This window comes from Coregonus lavaretus, assembly GCF_964263955.1.
Source record: "Coregonus lavaretus genome assembly, chromosome: 30".
NCBI classification, from domain to species: Eukaryota; Metazoa; Chordata; class Actinopteri; order Salmoniformes; family Salmonidae; genus Coregonus; species Coregonus lavaretus.
In genome coordinates, this window is record NC_140017.1 from 12,353,162 (window position 1) to 12,371,199 (window position 18,038).

At 47.0% G+C, this 18,038-nt stretch overlaps 1 protein-coding gene across 1 annotated transcript in view; it reads left to right on the forward strand.

Annotated features, from left to right (window-relative positions):
* The window catches only part of LOC311106044 (leucine-rich repeat-containing protein 75A-like), a gene marked incomplete at both ends in the record, with an annotated part of 23,582 nt that extends 6,898 nt beyond the window's left edge, over positions 1 to 16,684 (forward strand). The window contains 2 exons of the mRNA XM_084148323.1: positions 8,750 to 8,862; positions 15,838 to 16,684. Coding sequence (XP_084004449.1) covers positions 8,750 to 8,862; positions 15,838 to 16,684 — 960 coding nt within the window. The remainder of the gene's footprint in view (positions 1 to 8,749; positions 8,863 to 15,837) is intronic.
* Between the last annotated feature and the right edge of the window lie 1,354 nt (positions 16,685 to 18,038).

Genomic DNA, 18,038 nt, shown 5'->3' on the forward strand with positions numbered 1-18,038 from the left:
GACTCGATCTCCAGGTGCGTATACTGGACCCTCGCTGTGGTGGAGATCGGCGCTCGCCTTCTGTCTACGCATAGCCCGCTGCAGATGAACGTGTGCGGCGTTCCACGTCTCCTCCGAGCGCCGAAACCACTCATCCACCGCAGGAGCCTCGATCTGGCTCTGATGCCATGGTGCCAGAACCAGCTGATACCCTAACACACACTGGAAAGGGGTCAGGTTAGTAGAGGAGTGGCGAAGAGAGTTCTGCGCAATCTCTACCCAAGGGATATAACCCGACCACTCCTCCTGTCGGTCCTGGCAATACGATCTCAGAAACCTACCCACATCCTGGTTCACTCTCTCCACCTGCCCATTACTCTCAGGGTGAAAACCCGAGGTAAGGCTAACCGAGACCCCCAAACGTTCCATGAACGCCCTCCAGACTCTAGAGGTGAATTGGGGACCTCGATCAGACACTATATCCTCGGGAACCCCGTAGTGCCAGAAGACGTGGGTAAACAAAGCCTCAGCGGTCTGTAGGGCAGTAGGGAGACCCGGCATTGGGATGAGACGACAGGCCTTAGAGAACCGATCCACAACGACCAGAATGGTGGTATTCCCCTGGGAGGGAGGTAGGTCAGTGACAAAATCTACCGAGAGGTGAGACCACGGCCGTTGTGGAACGGGCAGGGGCTGTAACTTCCCCCTGGGCAGGTGTCTAGGCGCCTTACACTGGGCGCACACTGAGCAGGAGGAGACATAAACCCTCACGTCCCTAGCCAATGTTGGCCACCAGTACTTAACACTAAGGCAGTGCACTGTCCGGCCAATACCTGGATGTCCAGAGGAGGGTGACGTGTGAGCCCAATATATGAGACGATCACGGATCTCGAGCGGCACGTACGTCCGCCCCACTGGACACTCCGGAGGAGTAGGGTCGGTGCGTAACACCCACCAGACAAGACTCCGGCAGTATGGGAGTGGGCTCAATGGACCTCTCCTCTGTGTCATACCGCCGGGACATGGCGTCTGCCTTACCGTTCTGGGACCCTGGGATGTACGTAAGCTTAAAGACAAACCGGGTCAGAAACATGTTCCACCTAGCCTGACGAGGGTTCAGTCTCCTAGCTGCCCGGATGTACTCCAGGTTACGATGGTCAGTCAGAATGAGAAAAGGGTGTTGAGCCCCCTCAAGCCAATGCCTCCACACCTTTAGGGCCTGAACTACGGCTAGCAGCTCCCTGTCCCCTACGTCATAATTTCATTCCGCCGGGCTGAGCTTTTTAGAATAAAAAGCGCAGGGCCAGAGTTTAGGAGGCGTGCCTGAGCGTTGAGACAATACTGCCCCAATACCGGCCTCTGACGCGTCCACCTCCACTTGGAACGCTAAAGCGGGGTCCGGATGCGCCAGCACCGGAGCCGAGGTGAACAGGTTCTTCAGTTTATCAAACGCCCTGTCCGCCTCAGCCGACCACTGCAAAAGCACCGGGCCCCCCTTCAGCAGGGAAGTGATGGGAGCTGCCACCTGTCCAAAACCCTGGATAAACCTCCGGTGGTAATTGGCAAAACCCCAAAACCGTTGCACCTCTTTAACAGTGGTTGGCGTCTACCAATTACGCACGGCTGACACACGGTCAATCTCCATCTCCACCCCTGACGCGGACAACCGATGACCCAAGAAGGAGATGGACTCCTGGAAAAACAGACATTTCTCTGCCTTGACATACAAGTCATGCTCCAACAGCCTACCCAACACTCGGCGTACCAGGGCTACATGCTCGGCTCGTGTAGACGAGTACACTAGAATGTCGTCAATATACACGACCACCCCCTGCCCATGCAAATCCCGGAAGATCTCGTCCACAAAGGATTGGAAGACTGAAGGAGCATTCATTAACCCGTATGGCATGACGAGATACTCATAATGACCCGAGGTGGTACTAAATGCTGTCTTTCATTCATCCCCCTCCCTAATGCGCACCAAGTTGTAAGCGCTCCTGAGATCCAGTTTTGTGAAGAAACGCGCTCCGCGTAATGATTCCGTCATACTCGCAATCAGAGGAAGAGGATAACTGTATTTAACTGTGATCTGATTGAGATTACGGTAATCAATACACGGGCGCAACCCTCCATCCTTTTTCTTCACAAAAAAGAAACTTGAGGACACAGGGGAAGTGGAGGGCCGGATATATCCCTGTCTCAGAGACTCGGCTATGTATGTCTCCATAGCCGCCGTCTCCTCTTGAGACAAGGGATACACATGGCTCCGCAGAAGTGTCGTACCTGCCAGGAGATCTATCCCCGTCTATGAGGTGGCAATCGCGTCGCCCTAGTTTTGCTGAACACGAGTGCCAAATCCTCATACTCGGGGGGAATGTGCATTGCGGGCACTTGGTTCGGACTCTCCACCGTGGTCGCCCCTACGGAAACACCTAAACATCGCCCAACACACTGGTTAGACCACTCCTTGAGAGCCCTCTGTTGCCACGAAATGCTGGGATCATGGGCGATTAACCAAGGAAGTCCCAGTACCACGGGATATGCAGGAGAGTCAATCAGATACAACTGAATAATCTCTTCATGACCCCCCTGCGTCCTCATCTTAAGTGGCGCTGTGACCTCCCTAATCAACCCAGATCCCAACGGACGGCTATCTAGGGCATGGATAGGGAAGGGTGCATCAACGGGCAGGAGGGAAATCCCTAACCTCACACAAAAATTACGATCAATGAAATTCCCAGCTGCGCCTGAATCGACTAGCGCCTTATGCTGGGACTGAGATGCAACCTGAGGAAATACCACAGGTATACAAAAGTGAACAACAGAGAGCTCTGGGTGAGGTGGGCGCCTACTCACCTGGAATGACTCCCCAGTGCGCGACCTGCTGCCTCGAACCCCTGGAGACCCTCCCCAGCACCTAGCCGCAGTGTGTCCTCTACGACGACAGTTGGTGCAGGGGACGGCCTCCCTCGGTATCTCCCTCCTCCTCTCTCTAGCGCCAGCACCCCCGAGCTTCATAGGACTCGGCTCAGAGGTGCTGGGGGATGGAATGGACGGCCCCAACTCTGGACGTCCGCGGGTGGCCAGCAGGGTATCCAGACGGATTGACATGTCCACCAGCTGGTCGAAGGTGAGATTGTTGTCCCTGCAGGCCAACTCTCGTCTAACGTCCTCACACAGGCTACACCGATAGTGGTCGATGAGGGCCCTCTCATTCCAGGCCGCATCCGCCGCTAGAGTCCGGAAGTCCAGGGCAAACTCCTGTGCGCTCCTCTTCCCCTTTCGAAGGTGGAACAGACGCTCTCCCGCCGCTTTACCCTCAGGGGGATGATCGAAAACAGCCCTGAAGCGGCGGGAGTACTCCGCGTAGCTGATGGTGGCGGCGTCTATTCCCCTCCATTCGGCATTGGCCCACTCCAACGCCTTGCCGGAGAGACAGGAGATGAGGGCGGAAACGCTCTCGTATCCCGAGGGCGCCGGGTGTATGGTTGCCAGGTAGAGCTCCACTTGAAGGAGGAACCCCTGACACCCGGCTGCGGTGCCATCATATGCCCTCGGGAGCGAGAGCCGAATGCCACTGGACTCCGGAGCTGGTATGGTGGGGCTGGCCGATGGTGGTGGTAAGGTAGGAGGTGTGGGCAAACCACCTCTCTCCCATCGGCGCAGGGTGTCCATGACCTCCTGCATGGCGGATCCGAGTTGCTGGATCCTGGCGTCCTGGTAGCTGACCCGATCCTCCAGCGACTCGGTTCCCGCCGTTGCTCCTGCTGACTCCATAGTAAATGGTGTGTTATTCTGTCACGGTATACTTGTGGATGTGGTGGTGAAGTCAGGCGCAGGACACAGCGGATAAGTCAAAACGACTTTACTTGACTCAATGACACAATACAAAAAATAACTAGCCTCGAACACACAGGAGGCGATAACCTACGCGCAACGCGTAAAACACTAATGCACAAAATATACCAAAAAGACAAACGACAGGCGGACAATAACACACAACTACAAAACATAACACAGTGAAACTTATAGGTGACATAATCAGGACAGAATACGAAACAGGTGCACTAAACTAGACATGACCAAACAAACATTGAAACATCCAACGGTGGCAGCTAGTATTCCGGGGACGACGAACGCCGAAGCCTGCCCGAACAAGGAGGAGGAGCAGCCTCGGCGGTATTCGTGACAGTGCCATGAGGTGTTGACTCCTGAGTGGCGCAGTGGTCTAAGGCACTGCATCGCAGTGCTAACTGTGCCACTAGAGATCCTGGTTCGAATCCAGGCTCTGTCGCAGCCGGCCGCGACCGGGAGACTCATGGGCGGCGCACAATTGGCCCAGCGTCGTCCAGGGTAGGGGAGGGAATGGCCGGCAGGGATGTAGCTCAGTTGATAGAGCATGGCGTTTGCAACGCCAGGGTTGTGGGTTCGATTCCCACGGGGGGCCAGTATAAAAAAATATGTATTCACTAACTGTAAGTCGCTCTGGATAAGAGCGTCTGCTAAATGACTAAAATGTAAATGTAAAATGTGTAATGGATCATGATGAATAGCTATCAGAACCGTCAGGCAAATTGACGTTCAGTGAGGACAGCACCCATTCCCATATTCAAGATTGTCAATGGAAGAGGCAAGTGCAGAATTCTCATTTCTTGCAGTTCAACCTCCAGTTACTGCTGGCGGTTTGAATACTGTGCTTGACAATGCCTGCCAAAAAGGTATATAATGGCAAATTATCAAATATATAAAACAATATTAAACATTAAGACACTTCAGAAAAGGATCTTATTCTGCACTAGACATGATTCAAAACATCATAATGGTGTTTAGAAGCATTAGAGACAGGAAACGACACCAAAAGAGAAGGGATCTAATTCTGCACTAAACAGGACTCGAAAACACCAAAATAGTGTTGCACAACACTTGATTAAGTGGTCTTACAACACACCATGTAATGTTTCAAAAGATCTCAGGATGATGTGTTTCAATACTCCAGCAATGTTGGTGGCAGCTCAGTTGCCACTAGTTTTGGTGTTACAAAGCACTTCATTTTAACAGTGTAGAGAGGAGAGTAGTGGAGAGCGTTGTGAGGCCCAAGGGTGAGGTGCTGAGTTTATGATGCCTCTGTCAGTAGGGGACTGCAGCCTGTTTACAGGGACAGAGAGCAGAGCAGCTCTGCCTTGTGTCACAGTGACTCTCTCTCTCTCTCACACACAAACACACACACACACACACACACACACACACACACACACATAAACTATATATATACACTCACACAGCCAGCCATACCACACAGGGGAATGCACACTGACTGTACTGCACTTCCTTTGAGCTGGTTTTGATTGGGTCTTAGGAGAGGAGACAGTGGGGAGTCGGTAGGTATTGAATTCATTATCTGTCCTTGTCATGTTTATTGTAAAGGTCAGGAAGCCAAATAGAACAGAACCCAAGAGAGGTTTACAGTGCAGATTGCATCTCAAGGTGTGTGTGCGACGTTTCATTTTGATACAGTACTATACAGTTGATAGATCACCACATTATTGAAGGAAAACCAGAACCCCATATACAGTGGGGAAAATAAGTATTTAGTCAGCCACCAATTGTGCAAGTTCTCCCACTTAAAAAGATGAGAGAGGCCTGTAATTTTCATCATAGGTACACGTCATCTATGACAGACAAAATGAGAAAAAAATATCCAGAAAATCACATTTTTGGATTTTTTATGAATTTATTTGCAAATTATGGTGGAAAATATGTATTTGGTCAATAACAAAAGTTTCTCAATACTTTGTTATATACCCTTTGTTGGCAATGACACAGGTCAAACATTTTCTGTAAGTCTTCACAAGGTTTTCACACACTGTTGCTGGTATTTCGGCTCTTTCCTCCATGCAGATCTCCTCTAGAGCAGTGATGTTTTGGGGCTGTCACTGGGCAACACGGACTTTCAACTCCCTCCAAAGATTTTCTATGGGGTTGAGATCTGGAGACTGGCTAGGCCACTCCAGGACCTTGAAATGCTTCTTACGAAGCCACTCCTTCGTCGCCCGGGCGGTGTGTTTGGGATCATTGTCATGCTGAAAGACCCAGCCACGTTTCATCTTAAATGCCCTTGCTGATGGAAGGAGGTTTTCACTCAAAATCTCACGATATATGGCCCCATTCATTCTTTCCTTTACATGGATCAGTCCTCCTGGTCCCTTTGCAGAAAAACAGCCCCAAAGCATGATGTTTCCACCCCCATGCTTCACAGTAGGTATGGTGTTCTTTGGATGCAACTCAGCATTCTTTGTCCTCCAAACACGACGAGTTGAGCTTTTACCAAAAAGTTATATTTTGATTTCATCTGACCATATGACATTCTCCCAATCCTCTTCTGGATCATCCAAATATACTCTAGCAAACTTCAGACGGGCCTGGACATGTACTGGCTTAAGCAGGGGGACACGTCTGGCACTGCAGGATTTGAGTCCCTGGCGGCGTAGTGTGTTACTGATGGTAGGCTTTGTTACTTTGGTCCCAGCTCTCTGCAGGTCATTCACTAGGTCCCCCCGTGTGGTTCTGGGATTTTTGCTCACCGTTCTTGTGATAATTTTAACCCCACGGGGTGAGATCTTGCGTGGAGCCCCAGATCGAGGGAGATTATCAGTGGTCTTGTATGTCTTCCATTTCCTAATAATTGCTCCCACAGTTGATTTCTTCAAACCAAGCTGCTTACCTATTGCAGATTCAGTCTTCCCAGCCTGGTGCAGGTCTACAATTTTGTTTCTGGTGTCCTTTGACAGCTCTTTGGTCTTGGCCATAGTGGAGTTTGGAGTGTGACTGTTTGAGGTTATGGACAGGTGTCTTTTATACTGATAACAAGTTCAAACAGGTGCCATTAATACAGGTAACGAGTGGAGGACAGAGGGGCCTCTTAAAGAAGAAGTTACAGGTCTGTGAGAGACAGAAGTCTTGCTTGTTTGTAGGTGACCAAATACTTATTTTCCACCATAATTTGCAAATAAATTCATAAAAAATCCTACAATGTGATTTTCTGGATTTTTTTCTCTCAATTCGTCTGTCATAGTTGACGTGTACCTATTATGAAAATTACAGGCCTCTCTCATCTTTTTAAGTGGGAGAACTTGCACAATTGGTGGCTGACTAAATACTTTTTTTCCCCACTGTATATGTAAATAGATGGCTCTGAGGAAAAGCATAGCTACCTCTCCCTACCCTACTACCAGAACAATAATGTTGTACAGTGTAATCCTGTACGTCTGTCTGTCTGTCTGTCTGAGATAGAGTCTGCTGGTTGTTGTAGACAGATGTAGGCCAGTGGACACAGCATGGAGAGGAATCCCTCGGTAGCCCAGCATATGCTGCTAGTCTGCTGCCTGTATCAGATCAGTGGAGAGGGGACGCATCCCAAATGGCACCCTATTCCCTACATAGTGCACTACTTTAGATCAGAGCTGGCCCTGGTCAAAAGTAGTGCACTATGTAGGGAATAGGTTGTCATTTGGGACGTAGTGAGTTAGCGCCAGTGCAGAGTATTGATAATCACTAACAGACTGGTCAATACCTCCCACCCACCTCCTGCTACCCTACTCCCACAGACTACTGTTCAGACAGAGAGAGGCTTTTAATGGCACAGGTTTATTACACATCCAAATTAAGATAGATTCATACTTAGAACGGCTAATAACGAATTACTGTAAATATCTCATATTTGATCAATATGTATAACAATATTGTTACAGCTAGCACTTGTGTGACCACATCTGCTCAAAGGAAATTGCCGTTAAATAAGCATATATTTTTTTAGAAAAGAGCAATAACATCCTTACTGTATTATTGGCATCCACACTCATCTAATCCACAAGATACATATTTAGCGGTACACATGCATGTTTCATGGTATAGTAACCACGTCAGTAGGGCTCACTGAATGAGTGGAGGAGAAAGTGGAGACATCAGTATCAATAATGTAATATGTCTTACCTCCTGAGGACACAGGCAGGGAGCTGCGAACAACAAACACACACACACACACACACACACATAGAGACACACACACACATAGAGACACACACACACATAGAGACACACACACACACATATAGACACACACACACATAGAGACACACACACTGGGAACAATGCAGCAGCAGAGCAGACCCTTGAACCTCTTACCAATCTGAACCAGAGACTGTTAATCATATCTCTCCCTGAATAACAAACCTAAGTGGCCTCATACAATGGCTTCTATATTATTTCTAGTGATCTTACCACCAAGAGCACCAACTGGCCTTCTGGGGCAGATGATCTAGGTGCAGAATAGCAGAGATTAATCAATAGGGCGTCGATATGACCTCACAGACAATAACGTACTGTATAATATCTTTGCATACCCGTGGCACCCTTCACTATTTCCTCTGACAGCCATGGTAAGAGCATTCCATGTTCTCCATAACTGTGTTATGTGTACCTGTATACCGTATGTTAGTGGGGTGTTTACTTGTGTTGTTGTGAAAACCTGGCGTCATTACTTAGTGCTTCTGAAGATTGAAACAGGTGCATAGAGGACCACAGTGTAGCACCTTGACTCAAAATATGAATTTATGCATTTTAATGAGAGAGAGAGAGAGAGAGATCCCTCAGCTCCTCTCCTGTCACCACAGAAGTGTTTTTGTGCTACGGCTCAGCTCCGCTGGTCCCGTCAGCCATTATTAACCTATGCTGTCTGTTTTTCTTTCTTTCTCGCTCTCTCTCTGTCTGTCAGGGGGAGGATTCTCTGGGTGCCATGGAGAAGGTGTGTCGCCAGTTGACCTATCACCTAAGCCCACACTCACAGTGGAGACGGCAGGGCATACTGAAGAGGAAGCCGCTGGCATGGTGAGGAGACAGGGGACACATCGTGTGTGTGTGTGCATCTGGTACCCTCTGAGGGGTCAATAGATCTAGAGAGAAAGTTTGGTCAAAGGCAGCATACACACACAGAGAAGAAGCTCTGATTATTTATTTATATGTGCGAAAGTTTCTCAAATGTACGTTTCTAATTTCTTAATGTAATTCTGGATCAGTGGTCTGGCGCACTCTTAGGCCTACACGCAAAAACTGCAGGCTTGCATGGGGCAGGCCTTTTTGTTTGTTCATTAAGGTGATTAGTTCGTGCAAATAAAAGGCTTGACGTGGCATCTTGGGCCGAAGGATCGGACTGAATCATTGTTTCGCCTGGCATCTTCTCTGATTTCCCAGTTCCTTCCTCATTGATCAATGTAGAGGACGTCACGAAAATGCCACATCAGCTGGTGTCTGGCTTGGTCCAGTCTAACTCAACTAAAACAAGACATCCTATGTGTGGGTGTGTCTTTGCGTACGTGTGTATCCGACTGTGTGACTGTGCGTGTGTGTGTTTCTATATAAATCTAATCTAGAACAACTCTGTGTACACAGACCGTATCTCATCTTTTCATTCATCATCTATTCCCAGCAGCCTTTCACTCTGCCCCTAGCTCTAACTGCTCTAGCCTATACTATATTGATTAATGGGAGTACTATTGACTCTGCTCAGTGAATGACAGCTCCACAGATGGGAATATGTGCTGCATGTTCCCCATCAGTGCTGCAGGTCTTCCAACTCTCAGGGCTCTGCAGTATACGGTGAAGTAGTGTCTGTGTGTGTGTGAGTTGTGGCGTGCGTGCTGGTGTGCTTCTGTGTGTGTGCGAGTTCGTGTGTATGTGCATGTGTGTTACACCATACACACTTCCAAAGTGTGTTATGGTGTAACTGTTTCAATAGATATTTTATTTATTTATGTATTTTATTTCACATTTATTTAACCAGGTAAGCGAGTTGAGAACAAGTTCTCATTTACAACTGCGACCTGGCCAAGATAAAGCAAAGCAGTGCGATATAAACAACACAGAGTTACATATGGGGTAAAAAAACATAAAGTCAAAAATACAACAGAAAATATATATATACAGTGTGTGCAAATGTAGCAAGTTATGGAGGTAAGGCAATAAATAGGCTATAGTGCAAAATAATTACAATAGTATTAACACTGGAATGCTAGATGTGCAAGAGATTATGTGCAAATAGAGATACTGGGGTGCAAAAGAGCAAAATAAATAACAATATAGGGATGAGGTAGTTGGGTGGGCTAATTTCAGATGGGCTGTGTACAGGTGCAGTGATCGGTAAGGTGCTCTGACAACTGATGCTTAAAGTTAGTGAGGGAGATAAGAGTCTTCAGCTTCAGAGATTTTTGCAATTCGTTCCAGTCATTGGCAGCAGAGAACTGGAAGGAATGGCGGCCAAAGGAGGGTTATGGGTCCATTGACCCTGGAGCTGGAGCCCAGCGGTGATGTTTTTATATTCCCAAAGCTTGAGCCTGTTCCCTCAGGGCCACACACACACACACACACACACACACACACCACACACACACACACTGGGGTGCAGAGGGATTAACAGCCCACATGTTCCTCAGCTCTCTCTCTGTCTCCAGTCTCTCTTATCATTACAGCTCTGAGCTCTACTATCGCCTGCTATTGTTCCACAGTGGAATCACCATAGAAATAGGATCCCTTGAAGGGACAATACTACGCCTACGCGGTAGCCCACAGTACAGGGTTCTAATCACATTAGCACTGTACACGGCTCTGACCATATAAATATAATTCTATTTATATAGCTCTGACAGTCCAGTGGGATTACCATATAATTAAAATGATGACTGTTCTGGGACCAGCGCTGTTACTTATTAATTTTAATTTTTTTAAATAAACAAAAGTTTATTTAAAAACATATTGTAAAGTGGTTGTCCCACTGGCTATCATAAGGTGAATGCACCAATTTGTAAGTCGCTCTGGATAAGAGCGTCTGCTAAATGACGAAAATGTAAATGTAAAAATTTTACTTTTAGTTAGCTGTACAGTAGATCCTCACTCCAATGCATAGACTGCTTAAAGCCTTTAAATTATAACAAACTTCATCAGACAACAGCTAGTATCTTTTTTTGTATCTTTCCCTACGTCTAAGGACATTTTAGTCATTTAGCAGACGCTCTTATCCAGAGCGACTTACAGTAGTGAGTGCATATCATTTTGTAATTTTGCATTCCTGTCCTCCGTCGGAATTGCAAGCGCCATGGTCTACCAACTAAGCCACATCTCGTTTCTATACATTATAGTCCTCTTTCAACATTTTATACTTTGACATTCCTTATCCATTCCAGGACAAATTATATTCCGTGTTTAAGGCTGAGTCAGCCACTGCCCAACTATATCAAGACTACGGTTCAGTATCTAACTAGGGGAAGTTCACTCATTAGGTTTCCCAGTACTTATTTTAACCAAGACTCACTTGAACTGGAAATGGGGCTTAGGGGCTGGTATAACTCAGTCAAGCAGTTCCCCCTGGAAGAAGTAGAGTGTGTGTGTGTGTTTTTGTGCATGTGTCCATATGTGTGTGTCCATCCATACGTGTGTTTGTGTGTGCACGGTGCGTGATGAAGTCATGACCAGTCCAGGGCTGAGGCAGAGTGTATGAGACAGTAGAGGAGAAGGAGAAGGAGGAGGAGGAGATGAGCCCTTTCCTCCAGTGCTCCTGTCCCCCATGCTAATTAGCTAGCGGCTAATGAAACCCATGGCAAAAGGCTTTAAGGGCCCCGACACCTCCACCACAAAGACAGAGGTACGGAGATAACATTCACTGGGATAAAGCTAAAGTGATCCACAGAACACATTATATGCAGACCTGGGTTCAAATACAATTTGCAATCATTTCAAATAATTTAGCTAGGCTCACTTTGAGATTGCCTTGTGCAATAGAGCCAATGGAATAGTCCCAATAGTCCCAAAAGCCCGCCCCCTGTCACTCCAGGCAGACTAAAGCAAACAGTCAAAGTATTTGAAAGATTTGAAATGGTATTTCAGCCTAGGTCTGATTATATGCAGAGCACTCCGTGTCTGTGAGTGTTAGTCAGTGAGATCGAGATATTGAAGAGGTTTCCTCTAGTTACCTCTGTAATTACGGAGTCTAGGAGGACCCGGGAGGCACTGACATGCACTAGTTTACTCTACAATAGAACCCAGGTACTTACTTCAGACTATGTGACAAGGAGTATTCCTAACTAGCAACCCTTGTCACAATAACCTTCTCAAAACATTTTCAAATGACATACTGATGGCCTTAGTTGTCTATGCAGTACAACTGTTTACCCAGGCCAAAACCCAGTCCATAATGAACGACATCCGACTCGATCTGACAAACAGTAAAACTGACAACTAGAACGCATTTCTCCTGAGACAGACACACAGACACCGTACTGAGGAAGGACGATCATGAAGTAGGTTACAGAAACAGGGTGTTCATCTGTACAGTACTTAGCTCTCAAAGTCCATTGTGACATCTTGTTTTCTTGAGCGGATGGATGGTTAGGGGGCTGGAACATAATTACAAATAATTTGTAGACTACAAATTGACAGCAAGAAGCCCAAACAGATATAACATTTGACTAAAACATAATCATCAAACCTTGCATAAATTGGTGTACGAACATATATATCTCTGTATTATGCGTTGGAATACTTTGGAACAGATTTCCAAAATTGGAATAACTTGGAACTGATTTGCTGGTGTTTTTACAGGCTTTTATGTCTAATAATATTTTTGGGGGGGGGCAGCAGCAGGAGCGTTCAGTGTGTCTCCAACTCTCACTCCTCATCCGTTAGTCATTGTTCACTGCCTTTCTCCCTCAATCTATTCTCTTCTCACTTGACCGGTATGCACAATGTGAGCCAAAAGACAGGGTCACATTACAATGGTTATGATATGCAAAAGAGGTTACAGCATTAATATTCATTAACTCTATTTTTATGTGGCTTTGTCCCCCTCTTCTCTCTCTCTCCCCCCTCTCTCTCTTGCTCTCTCTCTCCCCCCTCTTCTCTCCCCCCCTCTCCCTATCTCTCTCCCCCCCTCTCCCTATCGCCCCCCCCCTCTCCCTATCTCTCTCTCTCTCTCTCTCTCTTTCTCTCTCTCTCTCTCTCTCTCTCTCACCAGGGCCTTGGCTTGATATTTGTCTCACCCACAATCGATGGTACTGCATGATGATGACCTCACAGCCAAGTCACTGGTGTCCCCCTTATTGAGCCTCATCAAAGAGCCTCTGTTCCAACACAGCTAGCTTTCTGCATGCTAATCACAGCTAGCAGTTAGCATGCTAATCACAGCTAGCAGTTTGCATGCTAATCACAGCTAGCAGTTAGCATGCTAGTCATAACACTCAGTAGAAGAGGAAAACCTAAAGTACTGTCGTTCTTTTGCACACCCCAAACATCCTTTTAACATAAAACTGCCTATCGAATGGGTGTAACTTAGCTTTAATGTATGTTGTTTGTCGATCTACTCTAGATCGGTCGCCATGTAGTATGTGGTACAAGCATTTCGCTACACCCGCAATAACATCTGCTAAATATGTGACCAATAACATTTGATTTGATTTGATCTAAGCCCTAAGGTCCTGACTCCTGTGTCTGAGAGGGAGAGAACTCGGCTCAGCGTTGCTCTAGTCTAAAGCGTGGGATTTTAATGTATGTTGTTAGTCAATCTACTCTAGATCGGTCCCATGTGGTATGTAGTATCTAAGCCATAAGGTCCTGACTCCTGTGTCTGAGAGGGAGAGAACTCGGCTCAGCGTTGCTCTAGTCTAAAGCGTGGGATTCTGGCCGGAAGCCAAGCTGATAGTGTGGGATTGATGTCCTGTACGACGTTTCATCTGTTTTTATTTACATTCTGCTCTGCTTTTTAGATTTGTCACAGGGAGAATGCTGAAAGGGAGCCAGGGATTCATCATGAGGTCATAACCCAGGGACCATTGACTTCGACCCATAGACAAATAATTACTAGAACGGATATTTAAGTCAACATTCCGTGTTGGGTGGGCCGTCAGCCATATTGAGTGTAGGCATGACCGTACTGTCAATTGTACACTGTCTGAAGGATTTTCCCATTTGAGTAATTCCATTTGTTTGCTTTGACCCAATTCCCATTAAAAGCAATTAGCTTGAGAGAAGTTATGGAACTTTTTTTTAATAGTAATTAATAACAAAACAAAATCTGGACTGATTTAGCAGCAAATGTGGGACTGCACATGTCGCAATGTTGTTGGCAGATTAGAGCGGAGTGCTTGACCCATATAATTTTAAATATAACGGACATTCACGTTCAGGTCAATGTTCTGTGATTAGTCCCTTCTAGTAATTCTATGCCTGGACCAACTAATAAATGGGTCTCTGCTTTGGCTCACATCCTGTCACTACACAGCCATTGGGAGGGAGATTTACTATTGTTACGGTAAATTCCGAATTGGGGGGAATGTTGAGTAATAATTGGGGTCCAGACCTCATTGTGCCTCACAAGCATTGTATTGTTTTCATTTGTACCTGGAAGACGTTCAAGTCTGATCTCACTTTTCCTTTTTATGTCATAAAATGCAGAGCAGGCCTTCGTTCAGTTATTTTTAGCAGTTAGCATGTGTTGTGAGCGCATGTCTAACATCTTTACGTTGGAACATTTGTTTTTCTTCTTCTACCCCCAGAGGTCTGGATTATCTGGACGCACTTCTTTCTTTCTAGTTCTCATTTCATTCTGTGGTCATTTTTAGGTTTAGAGTGTTGGTTTACACACCTTACTCAGATATTGTTCTGAGCAAACAACATTCCCAATCAGTGTTTTACTGCTTGTTATAAAGTAAGTAGCCTTGGCTTGTGCGAGCTGGAACAGCTCATAGCAGTGGGAGCCTATCTCCTGTTTCTATGAGGCAGCATGAGGCAGCTTGATGTACAAGTACATCCCTCTGGACAGCGCACTAGTCTATCGCAGGGCCTTACCCCCAATCTATCTCCCTATTGCTGAGTGCCAAGCAGAGACGCATCAGGTCCCATTTTCACAGTCTTTGGTATGACTTGGCTGGGCATCGAACTCCCAACCTTCCAATCTCTGGGCAAACACTCTAACCACAAGGCACTGCGTTGTTTACTGCTTGTTGACTGATGGCAAAAAGATCCATCTGTATCTCTTCCGAAAGCGTTCAAACTCACATCGCTGGATGTTGTTATTATGACTCATAATGACCAAATTGAAAGACACTCCACACCTGGGTGTCACCCACAGTATTAAGACACAAGCTTATGATAAAACGCATGAACACTCCAGCTGTGCCACAGAGAGCCACTTGTTTGTTTCGATGAGGTCGGCAGAAAATCTCCCTCAGTTCACTCTCATCGTATTTGTTTGTTTGGATCATATGGACAGATTTGCAAACCGAAACACAACACAGACTGGCAGACTACTAATTATGCAGAAACTAAAACATCTCTCTCTCTCTTTCTCTCTCTCCCCATCTCTCCTCCTCTGATTATCTCTGTGCAAACCTTTCCATGTAAGCGGGAAAACCCATTTCGCTGCTCCTCAGCACATGAAGTGTCAGGAAATGGTGAAAACAACAGTATTACAGATAGTAATGTAATTGGTCTACCTACCTGTCGCTATGCCTGGGGCTCCATGCTCCTGCTCTCTGTCATGGCTGGCCTTGTCTCATCACAGGCTCTTAGTAGTGTAATATCCTTCCTGTCAGGGGGATGTTGCTCTCAGAGATAGCTCAATGCAAGCAACTTTAAAACACCCTTATAGTTTTGTTGACTATATAATATATGGACCTTTGCCATGTTTCGTGCTTGGGAAAAATACAATTTGCATACACATTTTGAATTGGAGATATTCAACAGATTTACCTACAATTGAGTCAACACACGCATCGTGACATGTAACTGATTACTTCTCTCCCCCCCCCCCCCCCCCAGTCTCAAGGTAATGCTGTCGACCCCTCCCCCTAACGGGGCGCTGGACCTGTCGGGCATCCCCCTGACGGTGCGTGACATGGAGCGCCTGTGTGTCTACCTGCAACGCCACGCCCCCATCATCTGCAGCCTGGAGCTGGGTTTCACCGAGCTCACCGACGACGCCTTCCTCCTCCTCCTGCCCACGCTGGCCGCCCTGCCCCGCCTGGAGACCCTGGCCCTCAATGGCAACCGGCTGACCCGTGCCGTCCTCAAGGAGCTGACGGACAGTCTGAAGGACCCGGCCAGCTTCCCCAGTGTCACGTGGATCGACCTGGGCAACAACGTGGACATCTTCTCCCTGCCCCAGCCCTTCCTGGTGAGTCTGAGGAAGCGCTGCCCCAAGCAGGGCAACCTGCCCACCATCCTGGAGTTTGGTGAGAGCCAGGCCAGCGAGCCCGAGGGGAGGGTGGGGGATGATGACGATGACAGGGATGACATCAACAGGACAGAGAGCATGGATGAGCTGAGGTCGGAGGTGGAGGGGGAGATGGATGAAGAGACAGAGATTGAGGAGATGATGGAAGAGTTGCTGGACTTTGACCTGGAGGTGCAGGGGAAGGAGGACGAGATAGAGGATAGCATGTGGACAATGGAGGAGCAGAGGATGGAAGGAAAGCGGAGGGAGGAGACACGGGGACAGGGAATTAGGAAGATGGTGGGGAAGGCAGAGCTAGAGGAGGAAGACACACAGAGTCAGTCCTCCCACTTGTCGTGCTCCAGCCAATCGCAGCATTCTTCTGGAGTGGTTGAGCTGATGAAGGAGGAAGAAGGAGAGGAGGGGACAGATCACTTAGATCACCTGACCTGAGCAAGAGCCCCGGTCCACTCTGCTTGTAACTTCCCCTCCCACATTTTGTCTAGAATGAGAAGAGAGCAGTACCAGCAAACAGTGAACGTTTCTATTACCTTAGGTAACGTTCTTGGAATGCATAGGTAACCGGAAATTGTTTCCTGGGTTGGACATCTGGGGGGAGGGGCTCTGTCATCTCAACCTTCTGGAATGTTTCCGGAATATCCAACTGATCTGGGTGGACTGTTTGTCCACGGATGCACAGTTTAGGGAGATGACAATCCAGGTTAAAAGAGGAGGACGTTTGTGATAACTCTTATTGTTGTTTCATTATGAATTAGGATTATAATCCCCTGTAGTAAAGAGTAATAGATATATTATATATCAAATGTAGAAAGAAATTACATTTTGAAATGTACATGTGAGTATGTCAAATCTGGCACGTATGAGATGTTTCATTCAGGTTTTACTTCCTGCTAATCCTGTCCTATAGATGGATGAATGCCTATGTGCCTGTCACTTGTTCCCCTGTTGTTTGGGAGACTGTATGTCAGAGAGCGAGACAGACAGACAGACGGCTGACGGACGGACGGACGGATGGACAGACAGATAGGTAACAAGACAGAGGAAGAGCGTTAGACACAGACAGCTTTGGTGTGTGAACAAGATTGCATCTTTCTCTCTGCTCTGATACTACAGTATGTCTGTCTCTCTATCTCGCTGACCAGCACTCTCTTCACCAATCCTACCTACCCAGTATTTTTTATGCATATGCATGTTCGATTTCTGATGTGATGTGAGTGCACTAAGAGTACCTTTAAACAAGTGCTATTGGCGGAAAGAATTGATGGAAACCAAAAAAATACTGGGTGTAAGGCGGGTTGAATGTGAAAGGAAAAGATTCTGACTATAAGGCTCATGATTGTAAAACATGTGAGGGAAGAGTCTGTTGCTGTGACGAAAAGCAGTGTTTAGGCTAAGGAAAAGGGCTTAGGAGCTACGGTGACGGGAGCTACGGTGACGGGAGCTACGGTGACGGGAGCTACGGTGACGGGAGCTACGGTGACGGGAGCTACGGTGACAGTTGTAGTGAACAGAACCATTCAATCAAGATATTATGTAGTTCAGCGCACAGTGCTGAATAACAACCCATCTTTAGTAGCCTCGCTTTTCCCCTTTATCCCTGCCAGTCATGTAGAGTGCACGTATCACTTATCACCGTTGTATGAAAATGTTGAGTAGTATTTTATTGTGTGATTACAACAGTGCCATCTAACATGGACTGTCTCTAGGCTACGGCTATAGAACATTCCCTCATTCTCAGTAAATATGTAGCTCTCACACAGCCTATGTTTTCCCATTTGTAACAACG